Below are 22,782 nucleotides of genomic sequence, written 5' to 3' on the forward strand. Positions count from 1 at the left end.
AAAAAGAACAATTGAATGATTATATAAATAAATACATTAATAAATAAAAGGGGGGGCAAGCTGAAGGTTTGTTAAACAAAAACACATTTGTGTGTCATGTCCTGTCTCCTTCAGTCCTCTCATGTGCCCATTTGGCCAGCAGGGGTCTCCCTTGCCGGCTACCCCACACCCCCAATCAGTCAGCCTCTGTTTGGTTATCACTTGTCTATTGTAATGTCTTACACCTGTCTGCCCCCCATGTATATGTGCCTCCCATGTCCAGTGTTCCCCAATCAGGTCATTGTTTCCCTGTTACTCATCCAATCTCCCAGTAGGTCCTAGTAGGAACCTCCTACAAGCTGTAATCACCCAAATAATGTTTAAGGTTTAACCATCACCCAGGCTGCCCCCAGGTGCTTTGGGGGTTTGCGAACAGCCCCGTAAGAAGAGCAAGCAAACACAATCACAGCCCTCAAACTTCGGCCACACTTATCTCCTCGGCCGTCCCCTTCTGACATTCCAGTCCTAATCATCCAGCTACCCCCCCCCCCCCCCCAATAAAAATAAAATAAAAATTAATTAATTAGGCCCTTGCATGGACAGCGAAGCCAGGAGGGACATTCCTGGTCCGGCACAGAGCATCAATAAGAATGAAATAATTTACAGTCACAAAAAATAACCAGCTAATAATTTAAGGCAAACTACTAAACTTTTATTAATAAAAGCCTGAATGAAATCCACGTGTTGACCTAATGTGATTCATGGGTCTAGGTCTGCTGATTGCTCAACCAAATTTTACCCAGAGCCGTGACAAATATTACAAGTATTATGCGACCAGGTGTAATTCGCCAGTTGGAATTAGTTCCTTACCCCTTAATAGTGACTCTCATTGTTCCTAAGCAGCTTTGCGTTCCTGCTGCTTGCAATGAGGGTAAAAAAAAATCTAAAAGTTTCTTCCCATGATTTCTGTGGTGTTGCCACCTGTCAGAGCAATTATGTCACATACTTGTGATGGCAGCCAAGAGATGTGTGATGGATAAAACATCTACCATCCAAAGGAGGCCCACGGAAAGTTTAGTGTGTTAGAGCGGAGTTAGAGCTAACGGACACCTACATTGCAGAACCAAGAAGAGCAAGACACCTCTAGTAAAAAAAAAAAAAAAAACATATTTCTGTGGCATACGTTTCAGATCAGCATAAGAATTAAGCTACACGCACCCCCTACATACACCCCCTCACCTTCAATTCATTATCAGAAACTCCAAGGAGTAAACGTCAGTTGATCTGTCAGATTTAATAAATTATTAAGTACATATTCAGACATTGTTCAGCACAGAAGCACTAATTGCAATACTGTAGCGTTTTCGCTCTCTCTTCCTTTGTCTCTTTTCATTTTGATCGAACATAGACGGGATCTGCCCTGGAAATTGTCGGGAAAAACCAGCTGTAAATGATGACCAGTCTTATTTGCTCTGTCATACCGTACCTAAAACTACAATTTTCCCTTATGCATTGGCACAGGTTCCAGAAGTGTTTATTGATATATTTAATTACCCTCTAAAATTGCCTTACTATTATTTTCACCTTGTGAATTGTGGAATAGCGTTTACGTTTCCCCACCCAAGCCACCAGACCCCTGCCATCACCTTATCAACAGTACGGCCAGCTGGCTGTATTGCACTTCTGCTAAGCTGCCTCAGGAAGATATAAAAGTGGCCCGATAATTATTTCAGTAACATCCCCAAGATGATGCCTGGATCATAACAACGTTAATGGATGCACCAAGCATCCAGAACAAGCATTCATCAACCTTAAAATATGAAGTCAAGAACTCATTAGAAACATAAATGTTCAATGTATAAAACTTTTTTTGGTGTGGGGAATTCAAGCTATTGTTAAATTAATGAGAATGAATTCTACTTAATATTCCTAGTATCTTTTCTGTGAGAAGACTTGAAATATACTACACGGTGAAATGCTTAAGGCTATCCTTGCCTGAGAACCTCTTTCTCAGCCTCAGAATGTCAAGGTCCACATCAAAGATATTTGTAACATTTTCATAAAGTGCAATGATCCACAGCTTGAACCCGCTACAAAACATCATTATAGATGGTAATTCCACAATGCAGAGTTTCCAAAAACTATGACCAGGTTTCCAATGAAGACGGGTGAGGGATCTCATAGGGCTTCAGTGTGTGGCTTTTGGTACTGTGTGTGTCTGCATGGAACACAGCTCCACAACTCCTGCTTATCTTCAGATGGACATGCTCAGGTAGGTAACCTTCAAGGTGTATACCACACAGTAATCACCTCAATATACAAGGTGCTGCATGTATTAATCAGTCATATCACGACAGATTCTCTATAGAATATACAGTGCCGTTTGGCATTGATGGATGGTTTGTGTTACGCATTTTCCATACTGGCACTTGGTATAATTCCTCATTGGCAGGCTCCTACTCTAGGCTATGGAGTACTTTGACTTCCTTCATCCCTATAATTTACATTTTGTTTCTTAAAAACTAAAGACTATCAAGAATATTGCATATCTCCTAAAATATATACTTAATTACCCCCTTTTTATATATGACTTTTTAATTGGATGTGGATAAAAGTAATGTAGTTATGTCTTTGGGAACATGGTGGAAATTTGTTTGAGTCGTAAAACAGAAAAAGAAGACCAATTAGCAACACTTCAGCTGAACACCCTGGTCCACAACAAGCATGATGTGGAAGAATATAAAAGCCAGAGAGCTTTACACTGAATACTCATAAACCACCATGCCTGGGGATCAGAGGAATAAAGAATACAAACAAGGAACATGACTGATTCAAGTATGGTGTGAAGCAGATCTTTCCACTGTGGCATGTGTCTACACCAGCAAACACCTGGAGTCGTAAAGAAAGCGATGGTGTATTGAATTAGCAGGATGCCTAGTCTTCAGGAAAGAAATGCATCCACAAAAGTACGGCTCCTACTATACTCCATTGCACCTTTTCAGTCTTCCACGGACTTCCTCCTCAACTACATTGATATAACTCTGTCAACCTTGAGTCCAGCATGAGCAGAAGGTGTTAAATTCGCTTCATAGCTCCTATGTCCTCTTTGTTCCAAAGACCTCTTCAAAGGCCATGCATAATCATGTGGAAAATGCTGCATGAGGCCCTACCGTTATGAAAATGTCAAAGGCGGCGCGTTAAGGCTGAATAATGTCCTCAACTGATTCCCGGTCTCAGGACAGCCTGACGTCTGTGAATGAGCCTTCGTCCCAGTGTAAAATTATGTGTCAAATAATGAAGTATAATGAGATCATCGAAGGTTATTGCGTCCATCTTTGTTCAAGCCATGAGCTGTTGCCACCAATAAGGTATCCATAACACATTACAAGAGCTGATGAGCCATTGGTATAGAGGACAGAGTTCTGCAGAGTATTGATGTGCAACAATTTGCAACCAGGAAGACAAGGATGGAGACGTGCATCCTTATCATGTTCATCTGTTTCAGCTATACTGGGCCATTAAATCCAGCCAAGTGGTCTACATGTCTCAGTTTTACCCCCAAAATATGAGGTTGAATAGGTCCAGATTCCTTTAAAAATCCATGCACCGCTGTTGCAAATTCCATGGTTTTTAGTACTTTTCGGCTTTTGAGACCGTAATAGTAAATCTCAAGGTCTCAAAAAGCTACCTGTGCATCACATGTCTTCATTATGATGGCAAGTCTGTCTGGGGAAAACAGGAGCTGTTTTTCTTTACTTTGTCCGGCGATATTTACAATTGAAACGTTTTCTGGAACAAAGTGGCCTGGGTGCCCCGACCGTGTGTTCCGGCTGGAGTTTCCCCCCGCTTCTGTCAAATGAACGCATCTCGCGATGGAAGTGAAAGGACGTTTCAGGGCCCCCGTTTCTCTACATTACTAATGTGGGCTTTTTCTCCAGTGTGGTTTTCAATTTCATTTGTGTTTTTTTTTTTTACTCAGCTTTGGGGGGAGTCGCCGCAAGGACACAAGAAGGACGACGTGCACTATAACACTCAAGCCATTCAATCACCTGGAGACGTCCGTGAAATCTGGCGGGACCAGAAAGAAATCCCAATAAAGGGACTGATTTAGGAAATGTCAGCTGCTGCAGGTCTGAAAGGACAGACCTGAGCCACAAACTATATTTACTACTCCGGATTATTCTTTTCCCCAGCAATGATAATTACGCCTTATCCATAAGGACCCTGTCGTTCATCACAGTTCCCTATTAATTGCAATGACACCTTCACTGGTGTGTGTGGCCATCTGCGAATCCATTGTTCCCCTGGGGCTGATTTATTTATTTGTGGCGGGTTTATTTCCGGTATGATCGAAGCTGCCTGGACGCAGCCCCAGTAGACGCGACCTACAGGGGCAGGTGTGCTGGCGAGTTCCGACGTTTGATCTCGTCGTCATCCAGAGTCCAGCGTGAATCTTAAAATGCTACCCCCGCTCAAACCGTAGCCTTATTTTCCATGTTTTTTTAACAATTTTCTACGGCTCTAAGTCATATTCAGCATACCTTCCACAGAGAAATGGTCCATTTGTTTTGCGAAAAGGCATCAAGAGATATTACTTTTCCAGTTTTATGACTGAAAAAAATCCACTCGTTTCGATATCATCTTATTTCATTTAATATCATTATACTTCATATTTTGCTGTGTCTGGGTTTCTGAGCAAGATTTATTTTAGTATTTAATTCTAAATTACTTAACTTTACCACATAATCATCACACAGGACTAGTCTATACCTACTCCTTATCCTTTTTACCTCTTCTTTACCTAACTCTTTGGCACACACTCATTTTCCGTACCAAAGATAATTTTAATAAATGTTACAAATTTGATTGCCAATGAACATTTTTCCCAGCCACAGACAAGCAATATGAATGAATTATTCCCCCCAAATCGTCAGATAAATAAAGGTTGGCGCCATGTCCCCAAGGTTCCTGAATGGATTCTTGTGACTCAACGTGCGATTAATCTTAAGCAGGAAATGTGCTGCTCTGTGACATCTGCTGGTGTCACAAAAGATGCAGGAACCTGACAACTGGGTTCGGTCAGAAACGTTCATCTGTCTATTGGACGTGAAGGGGATGCAGTGCAGCCTGGTGTGACGTGCAAAGAAAAGGGATCTTGAATTTCTATATGCATTGACAACATTGTCAGCCATTGTTTACAGGGCTGGATGAGGCCCATATGTCTCTGCAGGCAATCTTCAGCACTGCCCCCAGTGAGCTTCGAGTTTTCTGAAACAGTGCAGATCAGGGTCGTGGGGGGGGGGGGGGGGGGGAGGAGTTGGTTGGACAGAGACAGTAAACCTTCCACAAAGCCAGAGGCTCTAACGCTTGCTAAGCTGCCACCTACTCAGAAAATGGCGGCCTGTGTCACCCAGACGACCGACCAGCCCAGGCCATTGAGGTTTACGCTTTCATTCATTAACAGCCCGTTCACATCTCCTGCATCTGCAGAGCTGAGTCACGAATCAGGCTAACACTGATACTTCCCCTTCCCACACCACCTCGGAGGATTTATGATCATCCACAGACAGGTGGAGAATTCCTAATATTAAGGGACAAACACAGATTTGGGAAAAGGGTTATTCGAGAATTGTGTCCTCTGGGTTTAATATGTCGCCTGATATACCACAGTTCGAAAACTCCACGTATGGCGCTCCATTCCTCCTGGATTTAGAAACTTGACTTCAAACATGAACATGTCTTCCGCCACCCTGTGTGTTTATCGTGGGTTTGAGGTCAAAATTGAATTATAAGCTTTAAAAGGTGAAATTGCCCGAAAAAAAACACTGTCGTGTGCCACAGCCACGGCCCGGAATGGCAGGCTGCAGGCAGTCCCACGCTTCTTAAAGACGGCAGCACCTTTAAAACTTTCAGACAGTGTCCTTATCTAAACAAACAGTGTGAACACATTTCAGTGTCACTGAAGCTGATCTTTGAGGTTGAATTCAATTATACAAGTTCGATTATTCACAGTTTTAGCAAAAGTCATATGGTTACCCAACCTACTTTTTATAAAAATCCATATATAAGATGGTTTTTCATTTTTACCGTTTTATATGTGTGAGAATTTCTGAAATCTAAATTCCCTGTGACACTCATACTCTACAACCCATCAGGAAATAATCAGCCAGTATAATAACTTCCTCAAGTAGCATCACTTGACTGTGAGATTCTATGAAGAAAATCTGCTTTTGCTACGCAATAAACAAACATTTCCATGCTCACCTATAAGGGAGAAACTTACAAGGACAACAGTGATTAGCCGAACAGTTTATTATTGTTACATAACATTGATGTCTATATACATGCAGATAGTCACAAGGCACGCAGGTAGTTTTGTGTTTTAATTGCAGGAAAAAAATCAACCCCATCACACTTTGCTCTTTTACAAAAATTACATTTCCAAGTTTCCAGTTTCACTACAGTACATTTTAATTAACTTAATGATCCAGACATATATATAGCAAAATGTTTAAATATTTACATCACTGATATGGACATTAACGGGTAGCAGGCTTTTAAACACATCAAACAGTACAATTAAAACAGAATGTGTTATATTTACATGCAAAAGAAGCACGTAAATAAGCCAGTCACTGTGACTGCATGGCTCTTCTCTACAGATGTGCAACTGATTAATGTTAACAGTCACGTAAATATGGTAGCTGGTGATGTCAGTTTTCACTAGAGACGGGAGCCATACGCAAACCCCAAGCAGAACAGATCCATGCAAACTCGTAAAAATTATCAACAGACAAAAGTGCATACTGAGTCACTTTATCACCAATAGCTATTTCCCCCGGGCTTCAGCTTGTTAGGCTGAACAGATTAACGTTAAGTTTAACGTTAATGGAACAGAGACGTCCCATGTTCGTGCACCTAACCTTAACAGTCATTAGCACTTGTACGTTTCACCCGTTGATGCGTGAATCGCACGTGGCTCACGGTGCATCCCCCACACGTCGGAACGGGCATCTTCAGAGACTTCATGCGGGGGGAGGACAATTGCATTCGATGGCTCGCGAGTTCACACGCGCTCTTACCACTTCAATAAAACTGTCAGACGAGCAAACTTATTTCCAGGTTCCTTAATTTACAAGGAGGCCGGATCACAAAAACCCTCTGCCAGACACGTCTCGTAATTAGACACGGAGTGGGTGAGATGCGCAGTTTCGACCGGGAACAGATGTGCCGGCGATGCTAATTACAGGCAAGAGATGAGGCCTGGAAGACAGTTAAATGAAGTTTCGAACGAAAACCTTTTCGGTTTAGTTTAATCTACACGTCCTTTCAAGAAATAATGGCACATGAAAACATCTTGTTCTGATCACATGAATTCTGACAAATAACTTTAAACATAAATATCAGTAGTGACATCAACTAAACTCCTAGGGCATTGCACGTTGAAATGTTATTCACCTTGCACGTCCCTGCACAAGCATTTCGTTTCTAATTTAAAGGCAGGTGCTTTTGCCTTGAGAGTCAGAGTCACAGTCAAAGCGAAACCACAGTGAGTTCAGTAGCTCCATCTGCTTCTGGTGTCAGAGATGGCATCCCCAGCGTCCGTCACATAAAGCCGGGCCATGACGCGGCCCCAGGCCATCTCTACATCCAAGGCGCCATAGTGGGGGCGTCTTTCTGCACGTGCTGGACAGACATCGCGCATCGTCCTCTCAAAACGGGCCGACATTCTGCTAATGTGGCGTAAGCAACTCGCCAAGAACCACCGAGACATTCAACACGATAACGAGTTGCTAGGTAGCTGTAGAAAACCCTGTCTTGCATTATACATAATGTTTCATTTGTCGATTGGGAATTTTGCTCAGTGGTAATAAAAATAGAAAAATACTAATAACAACAGAACAATATTATAACAATAAAGCACAAAAATTTAACATTTTCATAAATGTATGCTGGAGTCACATATCAAAAGCAAATCTCATTAAAAGTTTCCAGTCGAGAATCAATTTTTTACCTTATTCAGTTCAGGAAATAGCTCTTGTATGGCAATATCCAGAAGAACATATGTCAGCTAAAAGAAACCGGAGGAAAAGAATGCATTAATTATGCAAAGGTTGCATGCTGTGCATTATACGTTTATAAACACGCAGCTGCTAAAGCAAAGGACCATCCGAGGTGTAGTGGAGGCGTGTTTACAAATATACTGCAGATTCTAAGGCTGTCCGGAGCTGTTCTGAGTTTTCAATATTTCAATAAATATTTTCCCTAAACTGCAACTTATTAGAGTCTTTCTGTTCTCTTTTATATATGCATTCTTATATTCTAAGAAATAGAATAAGAAATATACTCTAAGATAATATTCTGAGATAAAAAATCTGTACAGCAGCAATAGGTGCCTGTAAGTCAGAGCTGCTGTGATCTTAAATCATACATTAGCAGGTAGCTGAATGGCTGATTTTAGCAAACTTCTTTTCGGGCCACCCAGAAAGTCCCCGAGACGCCGCTCACCTGCTTGTTGAGAACCGGCTGCTGCAGACCGTCGAAGAGCAGCCTCACGCCCTCGTACTTGGCCTCTTCTCCGATGCACTTGCCCAGGAAGTCTGTGGGGAAAGAAGCAATTCCCAACAATAAGTGATCTTCACAAGCTGGGCATTACAAGCCGAAGGAGAGAACAAGGTTATACAATAGGGTGCTATGCAAGTAACCAGAAAAATAAATTGGCATGACCTATATAAAGCGGGAACTACATCTCCGGCTGATAATAAAACTGAACCTGAGAGCTACGCAGAGCAGAACAGCGGGAAAAATGAACTGGGCTGCTACGTCTATAAACATAATGAATCCGCGGCAGATCTGCGGCACGTCCCAAACGGACGCGGGGACCATTAACGGCTGAGTACCTGGTACGTAGCGCATCATTTCCTCAAAAGTCTTCTTGGCCCTCCTTTGTTTGTCTTCAAATGAGCGAGATTCACTGTTTTCACAGAAAACTGAATCTGAAAGCATAAAACGATTAGCTGTAGAGCGCTACGTTTCAAGGTTTTCCAGTGTGCGATTGTGTGAAACAGGGGATAAGCTTCAGTGAAGCTCTATAGAGGTCCTCCACCTCTGAGCAGAGTAATAAGGGAGACCACACGATGTTCCTGGAAGACTTGGTTTAGCTTGTACTGCAGGTAGTAGTCTGTGTAGGCCTCAAGGGTGTTCTTGAATAAGATTCGACCTCCCATCAGCAGGTGATGCAACCAATCAGGAATGTGGAACACCACTCGGCCTGCCAATGAAATTCCAGGAATTTTTTTTCCTTACACAACAGCCTCAGCAAAGAGCCGGAAGCTATGAGACTAACTAAGCTAGAGATACATTGATGATTTAACACAAATTAAACTTGGCCACCTCCTTGTCTCACTCTATTACGAACGTCAGCAGAAGGGATTTAATTTTCGGATTCATCGCTCCAATAAGCCGGAAACACATTCATTTATTGTATAATGGTTGGCAGGACACTCTGAAGTACTTCGTCACTCTAGGAGAGGAAGCTACATTAGGGTGAAGGTCATCATGTCGCGTACTCACTTACCGACGTACATCAGGTAGTCATACACGCCCTGGACAGTGATCATTTCCATGAAGTAGTTCTGGTTGTGCCGTCTCTCGGTGGCCTCTGAGCGGTTGGCGTTGTTTTTGTACAAGTCGTTGAACAACTGCAGGTTGGTAATGAGCACGGAATCCAAAGCAGGAAGACGGCGAAGATATTTAAGAAGGAACTGCACCCAAACATGCTGTTCTGATCATCATCAGATCATTCAGTGACACTTTTCTTAAGGTCATGTTTTTAGTAACTTATGAACACATTCATAACAAATAATGGTGTATTCATAAAGCATTATAAACATGGTTATAAATATTTATAAAAAGGCATAACACATTATATCCATGTGTATTATGCATTATAAATGCTTTATGAAGCTCTAATCTATAATGCACTATAAATATCATTATGATGCATTATAATGGTCGGTATAAGCATTAAGGATGTTCTGTACTGCAATATAAAGGGAACTATAGTGCAGTGTTTCCCAACCTTTTTTGAATTGTGTACCCCCTGAGAGATTTTCTCATACCACAAGTACCCCCTTTGTCAAATGTGTTGATGATTCAATAAAAGTAGAACGTACAACTGATTATCAAATTTAAAACATTTTATTAAATCTCCATAACTTGAACATTTAATTCATTAAGCAACACATCCCAGATAGATTTTCTTTCTATACCAGGGCACAGCTAATGGAATGGCTGATAATATTTACCCATCATCAGGGAAATTAAATATAAAAATTTTTTCCACGTACCCCCTGTAATGTGCTCGCGTACCACTAGGGGTACGCGTACCCCCGGTTGGGAATCACTGCTATAGTGCATTATAGATGGGAGCTTCGTAAGGCATTTATAATGCATAATACACATGGATATACTGTGTTTTGCCTTTTTATAAATATTTATAACCATGTTTATAATGCTTTATGAATACACTATTTGTTATGAATTTGTTCATAAATTACTAAAAATATGGCCTTAAGTAAAGTGTTACCGATTATTTTTCATGCAACCAAACCATACATGCACAAGAAATATGCAGCACAAACACAAGCTGTCAAATTACAGCAGAGTTCATTTAAAACCAGCAGAAACTCCTCCTCCCACCTTCTTGTTGTTCTCAGATGTCGGACTGAGGATCGTTAGCTCCGGACGGCTTGGTTTGGGCTTCGGAGACTCGCAGGAGTTAAAGAAGGACTGTATGAATGACTCTAGGTGCTGTCCTTTCTGCACATGGGGAATTTCAAGGAGACACATCTGAGACAAGCCTTTGTTGAGGTTGTCATGGCAGCAATTTCTAGGTGCTGAGGCAGCAACATTGTTGAATCTGTTCCAAACGCACATGTTCATGTGCACTGATAGGAAAAATATCTAAAATCAAAACTTTCTTTACATGGTGTCATTTATATGGGTAAATAAGGAAAAGATGTGCACCTCTTTTATCAGTTTCCCAGGAACTGACTTGATAATTTTTCCTGAAAGGAAACACGAAAGATGCGACATTAATGGCCAGAACTGCTCACGAGCGGGAAGGGAGGAATGGGGCCGCCGTCCACTTCCTGCGGCTCCTACCCAGGTTGACATCTGGCAACATCCTGTCAAGAAACTGAGACTCCACGCTGTGTGGGGACAGGAAGTCAGCGAGCAGCTGGCTGTTGCTGAGCTCTGGATGCTGCAGCAGTTTCTGTAAGGACGAAGAAAACACACACACACAGTAAATATATCTTTGTGGGGACTCTCCTTTCATTTCTATGGAGAAAACTCTAATCCAAGACTTTTGGCATTTTTAATTTTCTGCGACTGAACTCACAGATTTTTATAAACCTGAGTTTCCCAATTTGGGGACCGAAAAAATGGCCTCCACAACGTCAAAATAACACAATTTTATCACATTCTAGGAACATTTGGTCCCCACTAGGTAATACACACATAACAATATGTGCATAACCCACTCAGGTCCACAAAATGCAATATATACACCATAATGTAATATGTTCATAACCCACATGCAGACGCCCACAGTATATCAGCCCAGCTAGCAGGAGGTAGCAGCCCTTAGCAGGGTCATCGTTCTTGTTTCTGCTCTTTCGTTCCGCCCAAGTACTTAAGCATTTTAATGAAGCAGGCGCTCTTCTAACCTACCTAATTAGGCATCTTTCTCCGCACTAATGAGGTTATCTGTTAACAGCTAAAAATGGCAGAGTCTGAAGAACGGCAGCAATCTATTACGTGTTATTGAAGTGCAAGCGCTTTGTTTCGTAACGGGAACAAAAACAGGATCCGAAAGGAGGCGAAACTGAGCATAAAACGCTCCTCCTTCCTTCTGTTCTGTTCCTCTCCGCTTTGGGCTGGAAAGGAGATACCTGTAAGTACTCCTGGAATTCCTCTCGCTTGGATGTTAAGAATTCGTAGTTCTTTGGCCCAATTATTCGTTTGGACGGCAACTGTGCATCTGGAAATGACCCTGCGGGGGGGGCAGAAGAGCGTGAGAATGACAGAGGAAGTGGATCCACTCGTACCATGGTTTCAATTTTAAAAAATTAACAATTAGCAATTTACAGCATCTTCACTGGACCCATAAAAAGCACATCGAAAGTTATTTTTTCCATCCGTCAGCCATATTTTCAATATATAATAAACAGGAAAATCAAAACCTGCACACAAAGCAAGACTGCATTTACGGTGTAGCTGTGTGGACACAGGGAGCTTACCATGGAACTCCGTGAGTTTGGATTCTAAGACATAGAATTCAAGGTATCGTCTGTATACAGACCAGTGTTCTGTCTGGTGGCCTACTAAACAAAGGTAGAGATATACAATTACCAGACAGACAGACAGATAGGTAGGTAGATTTGGGTAGACAGACAGGCAGATAGACAGAGAGACCGATCAATACCAACACCAATGACATACTTCGCCGCTTCTGTTTTAGCCAATGGAGTAGCATCAGGAGCCACGCCACTCTCACTCATTCCACCAATGACAGGCCAGGAAGCCGCTCCTACCGGCCTTCCTGTCATTGCGCTCCACGTCGATGCAGAAGACTGGGATTCGCTCCCTCTTCACCTCATCGTCATAGAAGTCCACGTAGGGGATACTGATGTCCCAGGCGGACAGGTTACGGGGGGTACTGGGCGTACTTATCGCCTCCATAGGGCAATCATCTTCTACCACCATGATGGCCTCTTCTACCTGTGAGCAGACGAGGAGAGACACAGACTGAAAGGGTGAATTTCAATATGCGTACTTGACTGTACTTGGGTTCTCACGTACTGTACCCATCTTACGTCTTATTCCATTGCCGAAGACCAGTTCCAATACTAAGAACAGAGGACGGTAAAAATCCCCAGATGCTGGTCTTGTCCCGCCCCAATTATCGAGGGAACACTGAAGCATCCTCAGCGCACGAGACCAATCCCATGACTCACTGTGCCCCAAGGTCTTTCTTGGAAGGTACGTTAGCAAGGCTATTCCTGCCAAGACTGCAAGTGCGATCTTTGTGTTCTTGGCACCGCAAACCTGAGCGATCAGCAAATCGCTGAGAAATCCCACTACTAGCATCGTTCTGCAGAGTCAGGCTCAGGTTAGATGTCTGACATGCACAGTTCTTCCTGTACATTAGATTAGATGAACATTACTGATCCCAGAGGGAAATTCTTGCATTTCAGTTATACTTACAGGTGTATAAATTCAGGTTTATTTACATGAATCTGGTTTTAAATGCACTCAACTTTATGCTGCCAAGTTCACATCATTTTCCAGAGATCAACACACAAAAAAAATATATATTTAAAGGCTGAGCTGATTGCTTGGAAGTATATATTACGTTTGGGAGATATTCTGAAATTTAAAGGCAGTGACTGTAGGACTGACCAAACCCTTGGCACTAAACAAAAAGATCAGAATGAACGTGTAAATAAGCACGTGCAGCTCGGGACTCGCGGGTGCCCTGGTGATAAGCGCTGTGTGAATTTCCTGCTCACCATGTCGTCTTCACCCTCAATCAGGCCATAAGAGGGCAGTATGGCTCCTTCCATGGTCGTGCTCTTGAAGACGCCCTTGATCTTACTGCCGATGCGGCTGATGCCGAAAGTTTCCCCACGTTTGGAGCTGCCCCTGCATGGCACACGGGAGACACGGCCGCCCTCAGTGACGCCAAAGGGGAGGGGCTTAAACTGGGAACAGCCCAAACGCATGCAGCTTGTGGGGGGGAGGGAATGGTGTAGATAAATGATCAGCTGTCCCACCTGACAGGGTGGTTGGGTAATGCTCAACAACCAAAAAGGCAGCTTTGCGGGTTCAAAACTCTGCAGCACCAACAACAAGGTAAATTAGCAAACATTTACAAAAAATAGCTACTTGTAAGGTAAGGCTGCAAACAATTACCGTGCATTGTATCTAAGAGCTCTTAATTTCCTCTGAGCACATAAAGCGTTGCAATGGCCAACTAATCACTGAAATATAGATTACCCAGTCCTCCATGGTCAGTGTTGTGAGTTTTAAACGTTTTAATTGGTTCCTAAGTGACATTTGCAGTTCAATCCAATTGATCACTATAGCGATGCAATTGAAGCCCTATTGCAGAGCAAAATGTAACACACCCTGAGGCTCCGGCTCCTTTAAGGCATTTCAGGAAGTTCATAGGAACAGAAAAGGCAGAACTGGAAGTTCTAAAAAGGAAACTCTAAGAATTGATTCTGAAAATAGTATTAAGGTTGTCATAATGTTGATGGATGTGCATTTCAGGTGTAATCCAATACAGAACAACTAATGCATTATGAAAAAAGAAAACTTCCCTCGAAATAATTTTTAAGTTGAAAATCTGCGCAGTTATCAAACCTGATATTATAAAGATAATACTATTTTCGGTCGATATGCACAAAAACTACAGAAAAGTAAACAGAAAGGTATACAGAGGGTTCTTATAAATACACCTCTAGGGTATTTATACACAGACCTCTCACACAGACTGGCAAACACATCAGTAGATAAGACAAAATGTAGGACGAAGGTTTCCTCCACAAGGCAACAGCGTCGACTGTCAGCGTTAACTGGGGGGGGCATGCATAAAAAGAGGCAGTCGGTCGGTATTACAAGGGCCATGCGTATGACTTGGGGGGGGGTCACATGGCTTGTAATGGACCCTGACTTACTTCAGCGCAGCAGGGAGAGAAGTGAGAATGCCGGATGGGAGGGTCAGAATGGACTGGACATGGGGGAACAGAGATGCCGGTGATGAGCTGGGGGTGATCGACGGGGACAGGGAGCTCTGTGCGTAGTCCCACCCCGCAGAGCTAGCGTCCGTGTTTTACGAGGGACGCACACAGGACAGGCAGGACAGACACGGTTGGGGGGGTGGGCAGGGTGAGAAGACGCCGGGTGCAAGAGAGAGACAGACACAGGTTAGGCGAGGGAGCCAAAGAACGGCCCACAGGACGCTGTGTGGCGTCATCCTCTTCCTCCTCCTGCCCCTTCCTGGAGCTTCAGCCTCCATGCTGTCCTCACCACTGTCTTAAGAACAAAAGCTCTTCCTGACAGACGAGCACCAGACCTGAGCGCGTGGGCCCATGGGGTAATATCAGCTTAAGAGTAAGAGACGTTCATGGGTGGAGATGGGGGAATGGAGTTGGGGGGGTGGTGTGGACGAGGTGTGCATGGAACATGACACGTTAGTCCTGGTGGAGGGGGGGTCACGAGACTCAATGAAACTGGAAGGGGGAACACTGACCAGAAAAGGTCCTGCAATACTGCATCGCAGCATCCAACTGCCTCAACTGCATTTCCAAGTTATCAACACAACATCTAGCTGCTTCCAGACAAAGACTCTTTTAAGACGTAAATGAGATTACGACAGCAGAGACACAGGCAAAGACATTAACGTCACGTGCCACAGCGCTGACAAATGCTTCAAGCTAAGGGGTCGCCTTAAAATTAAGATCTTGATTTAATACAAACCACAGACAAACCCTTGGAGACAAAACACAGATGGGTTTTTGGCTTGTTACAACAAAGCAAGCTTTTGTACTGTCTTGCGTCCTGCATGCAGCGTTCGATGGGTGTCACAGGCTGAGAACATGCAGGGTATACTTACCGGATGTCATCCAAACTCAGGCTATTTCTGTAATAACAGGCAGGAGTTACTTCTGGCCAGAGCAAACGTTACCCGCCCTCTCCCCCCCCAAACATAAGAAGATGTCAGACGATAATCCGCGCTAACAGGAGTGGGCGCGGTAAACCAACCCATCGCGTTCACAACGGTCATGCACAGCGGCAAATGGGTGTCGCTAACGGGCGCCGCTAATGGGTCGAGCTGGTAAAGAGGGAACATCCGCCCACCTGCTTAGCTTGGAGTTCCTCACCGGCGATTCAGCTCCTCTCAGCAGATGCCTAAAATACTGCAAGGAAAATCGAACCAGGAAATCGAGCAATCTTATCGAGCGTACATATTCCGCAGATCGTTATTCACGTCCAGCGACAGACATGCTTTTTTAGCCCTCCATAGAGAGTCATCTCTCCTTTCATTTATCAAACGGAACAACGTGATATTGAATCAAGTTTAGCCCGTGAGCCATTACCTCATCGCTGTGGCAGAACAGAGGGGTGAAAACGTTCTCCAGAAGGGACAGGACGTGCTCGTAGGCCTCGAACAGACATCGCATGGTTTGCAGCTTCACCACCCCGCCATAGGGACCCTCGGCAACTGGGGGAGGGGACATAGCAGACCCATGCTGAAGATGCTGATGGAAAAATCGAAAACTGAAGCCTTCAAAGACAAAGTGGGACTTGATATGGGATGATAATGGAATATCAATTATAGTAGCAATGTCCTTAGGTCACGAGCAGGGCTGTACGATATCACATCGCAATTTGTGAAACTGCTGCGAGTAGTAATGCGATATTTCTAAAACAAAAAAAGGACATACAACTATAGCCATATAGAACCTTTTATTATCTATCAGTAGAGGGGTGGTGTTGCGGTGAGTTGTGGCAAACAGGGCTGCCGCTAAAAACGTTTGGGCCCCGTGAAAGCATATTATATTAGGGCCCCCAATCCAGATCACAGTCACTTAGGGGCCCTTGGAATCGTCCTAACTTTCCCCCGCTTTATGGCATTCGTTACGTCAAGGCACAAAGCAGCGCCGACAGATGCAATGTGATTATTACACATGCGCAGATCGCGAAGACAATGCTGAAATGGTATATCAGGCAGCCCAACTCACAAGCGTGTCTAAGGAGCTAAACTTTCAAAAGGAAAACCGAAAGCCACACACTTTGCCGAATTTCCTCCACGATGAAAGGGTCGAAGCGGATCTTGTCGATGCTCTCGTCCAGGCAGTAGGTCTCGTAAATCTTCTTAACCTCCTCGTGCAGCAGCAGCATCTCTGAATCGGCCAGGTCCGGACACAAAATCCTGTCGTTAAACTCCTCTGTGAGGAAAAAAAAATGCAGAGTCCCGGTCAGCTTTGTCATTGTCATTACGAACCTTAAGAAGGTGGCCACGATAAAAATAAAGTAGTGATGCTATAACAATGCATCATGTAGTAACACGGCATTATGCGATAAGTAGACAAAGTGTCAAAGAAGGCATCCATTTTGTTTTCCATAATATACAGTATTACATTTTTATCGTTAAAAAGCGTAAATCCCGCATTTTGTAACCACCTCAATATTGAATAAGTTATTACAAAATGCGACAGATAATTACACAATGCAGGTACTACTACATATGGAAGTGAAAATTTGTTACATTGTGTCGGGTTCTTACATGGCGTGGCATTCTTTCATAATGCATTGTTACAAACGTGTCCCGCAAACTCTACAGAGAGACACGGGGGGTGGGGGGGGGGGGGGGTAAGGGGGTGCTCACCCACAGTGAGGCAGAACTGCAGTACGTGGACGGCGCCCTCCTGCTTGAGGAAGTTCATGAAGCGGAACAGCAAGTCCTGCTCCTCACGGATCTCCTTCAGCTCCAGCTTCAGCATCTTAAGCAGGTAGAGAGAGCAGGTGGGGTTGGGCTTTCAAGGTCGGGCCAGATGTGGGGTAACAGGCAAGGCAGAGAAGGGCACATGCGCCTTACCGACGGCTTCCTGCTGCGGAGGTCTGAGTACTTCTGCAAGAAGGGCACCATGACGGAGGAGGGTTCCGTAGCCTGCTCAGGCTGGGAGAGGAACAAAACCACAACTGCGAGGTGAGACACAAAATCAGGGACGGACCCGCATGACACCTGGAAAACATCTGCAAGCTGCCACCAGCCCTGTGACCGAGAAAGCAGAGTAATTAAGGACCTGTGGTCCACGCTGAAAGGTCACTAGTTCAAACTGCAGACGGTGCTGTACCACAGAACTGCTGAAATAACAGACTTTACGTTAAAAATCCATCTGATTAAACATGCACGTAATGTACGATACGCAATTCACTTAGAGGCACACTTACATTATAGAGTTTCAATTACATGACAGAAAATTACCATAATATAACACTTAAATTTAATTACATAGTAGATACTTACAGGTGAATTGTCAATAAATATAAGAAGAAGATGATTCACAGTATCCTATAAGAAAGAAACCGTGACAATTAAAACAAATCAGATTAATAGTCAAATACATGACACTTAAGATACGAGTTAATTCTTCTGAACTGAGCTTCCCAAATGTTCAGTGCTGATACATTACTGACTGAATTGTGTTTGAGTCTTGACTCAGAGCCTTTTGAATACTTACTGGGTCAGCCAAAAAGTCCATGGAGGGAAGAAAGAGGGAACCAGCCAGAATCTCACGAATCAAAAGGGTGAGAGACCTGGGGAACATAAAGCACATGATGGGAAAATATCAACCATCTGGGAATTATAAATTCAAACTGTACAGTATTTTCCTAGTAGAACGGACCTGTAGTAAAAACAGGAGCAGTAAAGCTGCACAAGTAGCAGAAGAGGTTTTTTTTTACGATTCTGTGACTTTTAATAGTGTTTATTCCTTCGGCTGTGAATATAGTGAGACTATAAATCCAGGTGGGTGTATTTCATGCCCAGCGAGGCCAAACACCGCCTCCAACAGGCTGCCCAGCTGCCTGTGCCGTTCCGTACCGGCAGTCCAGGGCCTTGGGCGGCAGAATATAGGGGAAGAGTGTTTCTGTCAGCTTCCGGAGGTACTGCAGCTCCTCCCTCCGGCTCCGCAGGGCCACGTGGAGATCAGGTCCATACTCCTCTAAGGCAGCTGGCTGCAGGCCCTCTGAGTTTTTCACTGGGGGGGGGGACAGATGGATTAAGAGTAACCATTCCAAACTATGGGACTACAGAACCAAATCCTCCAGAAAAGAATAACAAGCCCGATCCCCTTGGTAAATTTTGCCAAGTAGTGAACTTCCACCGGCCGCAGTCCAGTTTGTGTCTGTGCAGTGGCCCTGCATGTTCTACAGTTTTTAAATACTACAGCGGCAAACATTCTTCAGACTGTCAGCTCAGAAATGTGCTCTGCAACAAATGAGACTCATAATATTGATGTAAAAAAAAAAAAAACATACTACCCCGCCCCCCATCTCATAAATAAAAGCGCATTCCAGTACAGGCAGTATATGCTTACCTTTCTGTCGTGCTTTGGTAATTATTTCAATGTGCTTCATGGCGGCTTTCAACAATTTGAGCGTAATAAGGGAGGGAATATCAACCTGCAGTAATAAAGGAAAAAACAGCTGAGGCACGTTATCCGTAAGGCACCGGTAATAATGCCTGGTAACTTATGCGATTTTTGGAGGGCGCCTCCTGCTGCTGCCGTGACTGGTTTGTGGAATCGGCTGCGTTTGCGTTCTAGTTCCCTGTCATATCAGCGGGATGCACATTCACGTTTCCCGTCATTTCGGCAGGGAACACATTTGCGTTTTCCTGTCATTTGCAGGCACGTTCAAATTTCAGCGGGATGCACATTTATGTTTCCCGTCATTTCAGCAGTGTACACATTTGCGTTTTCCTGTCATTTCGGCGGCAGGCACGTTCAAATTTCAGCGGGATGCACATTTTTGTTTCCCGTCATTTCAGAGGCAAGGGCGTTTGCATTTCCTGTCCTTTTAGCGCAAAATAAAATTAAGCAGATTTAGTCACATGTGCATTAGTGTTTCCCGTCATTTCAAGGGTGTTTGCGTTTTCCATAATTTCAGCAACGGGCACATTCAGGACTCCTCATTTCAGTGGCAGTCGCACTTAGTTTCGTGTCATTTCACTGGCTTCCGCATTCACATTTCCCATAATTTCAGCCCTGAGCCCCGTTTGTCACAGCTCAGTAATGTGCCCCAGTACCTTCTGCGCACGGCGCACTAGTACTGCTGCAAGGAACCGGAGCGTTACCCTCAACTCATCCACAAATGCTTCATCGTCTGTTACATCCCTGTAGTGCAAAAACAGTGATACAACTATTAATGTTCGGAGAGAATAGGGAACTTGCCGACTTTTTAACGAGAAATGGAAACACCCACCTGTACCAAGGATAAATAAAGTTTTCTAAGACCAGTTCTAAAATCTGCCGGGATAAATACATAAAAAAATAAAATCAATATGGATAAACAGCTGACAGTCACAAAAACATTCAAGCCAGCTACATACACATTCGATCAATTACATTTTCAATAATGTAAATAAATTAATAGAGCATTTCTGTGAAGTATATATACTGTATACAAAGACACTGACACATAAGAATGTGACATAATAACACAATTGAATAAAAACAACAAACTGCAAGTTCAGTGAAGAAAATTCACCTCTGAAAGAGAAGCGTCCACTTTTGACGGCAATTTCAAATCCAACCAGGGTTGGTAATTTTCCAACAGCAGGGTCGGTCTGCCGGAAATCATGAAAAAAAATAATAAACACGGCCAAGACAACGTTCTTAAATGAAGTAATTCTAATCGTTTTAAGAGGTTCATTTAACTCGCAAAAGCATATTGTCAAATGATGGGACCGACAATTCTAGCGCTTTGCCACATGATGGCAGCATGCGACAGGCTTTAGCCAGAGACAGCCCCAGATTGCCTACAGTTCAAAACCATACATAATCACAAGAGGAAATTTCACAACAGCCGGTGCAATTATAAATTCTTGCCTTTTTGAAAGGTGCGGGAATTGTCGGTCCCATCGGACCTCTGCAGCTTATAAATCATTACACGACATTTTCGTCTTGGACCATTTCGTCTCGTAGATTTCTAATATATTTATAGTAGTATTATTAAGGCCACTGTTGTATTGGTTAATAAGAAAATTTCGTAAGGTAAAACCAAAAGCAACTACAAGGTTCAACTCTCTCTCCCTGTCGTCACCAATATCAGCACAAATCAACAATATTTGCGCAATTTCCGAGAAGACACTTGACTTGCTTACCTGTGTCGTTTACATTTTATTTTCCCACAAACTGCACAGCTGTGGCCCAAGGGAAACAACTCCTGTTGCTCCTGCTGAAGGAGTAAATCAAATATTAACAACCTGGCAGGCAATTTTTTTTCTGTTTTCATATTCTGCTACAAATCATTTTTTACTGTTTAATATTACGATTTACACGTTAACTGTCTTTGTCATAATATTTAATATATGTTATACAATATAATTTATATTAATTGGCCATTAATAAATATTACAATCTTATAAGTATATAAATACTTACCTTCGTCTTCGGTTTTATTGTAAATAAGATATTTGGCAGTAGAGATTCTGGGCCAAGAGAACAATAAAAAACGACAACGCCAGCCAAAAATGACCAGAAAACCATCAAAATGTGAAGATATCTGAAACGAAAAATAAAATATTGCAATTACCATTGATTTTTTTTCCTACATCCCTTGTTCAACCTATTATTATAATACACTGTAACGTATAGCAAGCATTTATATGTCAACATTACATTATATTCCTTAAGTTAAACTCTTGCAAAAGGTACCTATTAAGGAGAACGGTGGATAAAAGCAAACAAAGCATAATGAAACAGAAGAGAGGATACTGGCGTCCCAATTCTCTGAAGAGATCCACCTTCAGCCTCTGCTTCAGGGTTTCCATGTGTTTTCTTAAGCCAGTCATCGTGTTAAACCGTTAAATACGCATTTGCTGGTTTTAGAAGAGCTGTCGGAGGAGGCAAGGCACGATTTCCCGGCAGTGCGCAGCGTTTATTTTACCCGACGTATCACAATATTTACTGTTCACTCAGCATATGCTGCAGGAATTTATAATGCAAATTTTAAAATAATAATAATAATGGTAAATGGCAAAGTAGCTATGCGCAGACGATTGCGTTCGCAAAAGTCAGAAGGGAATCGAGCAAATCCCATGCCATTTATTGTACAAACAAGTCAAGAATGTGACAGCGACCAGATTATATCGCAGCTTGTAGAAACCCGTTCAATCGCAACACGCAACTGTACATAGACCGCGTCTGTCCTTAAGTATAAAAGTATGTGAAACATCCTGCTCATGCATGCTTTGAAGTCGCAGACGGTGCTTATCTGCAGCTAAATAAGGGATGGTCATTAATCTTGTTTTACAACTAATATCAATTTACTTAAACGCCTTATAATAAAACTGCCACATTTTGCTTGGAAATGATTTTGGCCCCGTGACGTAATTTCCTCCGTTTCGCCTTGTTGCTGTGCGCCATCTGCAAGACACCCCAGAGGGAGTTCGCTGAAGCTCGTAGGACGCATGCGCAGAGAAATCTCTGCTTCCGGTTGTCAGCAGGTGGTCAGATGTCAAAATAATAGCACATTTTTAAACTATCAATCAAATCAGAGCAGAAATGTATTAAAGCAAGGCAGTATTTCTTAGGGAGGATGCTGCAAAGACAATAAAACAACAATAGATTCCAAGTCAATTGTAACAATATTACGAAATTACAGCCACAAATGTTAATCATATTGCATAAGCTCCATACGATTTGTGGTTGGAATTTCAGTACATTGAAATCAAGTGGAAAAACACATTTTACAAGTTAAATCCAATTGCATTTGTACGTGAGAGTTGGATCAATGACACTGAACAGATGAAAAAGAAACTTACGATTATGAATCAAAATTGATTTTTCAAGATTTCTGCTGCATATTTTTTCTGTTGATTTATTTCCTCTGAAAAGTTTATGAAAAAGGAAATACACATACATGTATATAGTTCCAACTGTTCTCCAAGCTTAACAGGTTATCTTCTCATCAAGAAATATATTCTGATGCTCCCATCCTAAT

The 22,782-nt window shown here is 42.9% G+C and overlaps 1 protein-coding gene across 4 annotated transcripts; it reads right to left on the reverse strand.

Moving 5' to 3' along the window:
- Positions 1-6,273: 6,273 nt before the first annotated feature.
- LOC125707711 (sorting nexin-14-like) lies at positions 6,274-22,231 on the reverse strand. 4 transcript variants are annotated; one of them, XM_048974991.1, is made up of 30 exons: positions 21,495-22,230; positions 21,222-21,342; positions 20,942-21,015; positions 20,326-20,404; positions 20,041-20,084; positions 19,865-19,952; positions 19,155-19,239; positions 18,659-18,815; positions 18,297-18,372; positions 18,083-18,127; positions 17,651-17,731; positions 17,441-17,555; positions 16,845-17,000; positions 16,149-16,273; positions 15,910-15,968; positions 15,665-15,691; positions 14,727-14,867; positions 13,557-13,689; positions 12,579-12,765; positions 12,285-12,368; positions 11,937-12,037; positions 11,146-11,257; positions 11,008-11,048; positions 10,681-10,800; positions 9,557-9,680; positions 9,086-9,250; positions 8,880-8,975; positions 8,488-8,579; positions 7,994-8,050; positions 6,274-7,665 (listed from the first exon to the last, which is right to left on the reverse strand). In XM_048974991.1, the coding sequence occupies exons 1-30, from the start codon at positions 21,629-21,631 to the stop codon at positions 7,624-7,626; spliced, it is 2,964 nt and encodes a 987-aa protein (XP_048830948.1). In that variant the 5' UTR covers positions 21,632-22,230; the 3' UTR covers positions 6,274-7,623. The 4 variants fall into 4 exon arrangements, with proteins under 4 accessions (XP_048830948.1, XP_048830949.1, XP_048830950.1 ...); XM_048974992.1 differs by lacking the exon at positions 14,727-14,867 and having other exon boundaries at positions 21,495-22,229; XM_048974993.1 differs by lacking the exons at positions 14,727-14,867; positions 15,665-15,691 and having other exon boundaries at positions 21,495-22,229.
- Positions 22,232-22,782: the final 551 nt, after the last annotated feature.

Source organism: Brienomyrus brachyistius, chromosome 14, assembly GCF_023856365.1.
Source record: "Brienomyrus brachyistius isolate T26 chromosome 14, BBRACH_0.4, whole genome shotgun sequence".
Classification (NCBI taxonomy): domain Eukaryota; kingdom Metazoa; phylum Chordata; class Actinopteri; order Osteoglossiformes; family Mormyridae; genus Brienomyrus; species Brienomyrus brachyistius.

Excerpts from the sequence above, each read along its gene's own strand:
- LOC125707711 (XM_048974991.1), bottom strand. The coding sequence starts at position 21,631 with ATGACTGGCTTAAGAAAACACATGGAAACCCTGAAGCAGAGGCTGAAG. Across the intron at positions 20,085-20,325 it reads TGGACGCTTCTCTTTCAGAG|ATTTTAGAACTGGTCTTAGA; the intron begins GTGAATTTTCTT and ends TTATCCCGGCAG. Across the intron at positions 9,251-9,556 it reads TGACTACCTGATGTACGTCG|GCCGAGTGGTGTTCCACATT; the intron begins GTAAGTGAGTAC and ends TTTCATTGGCAG.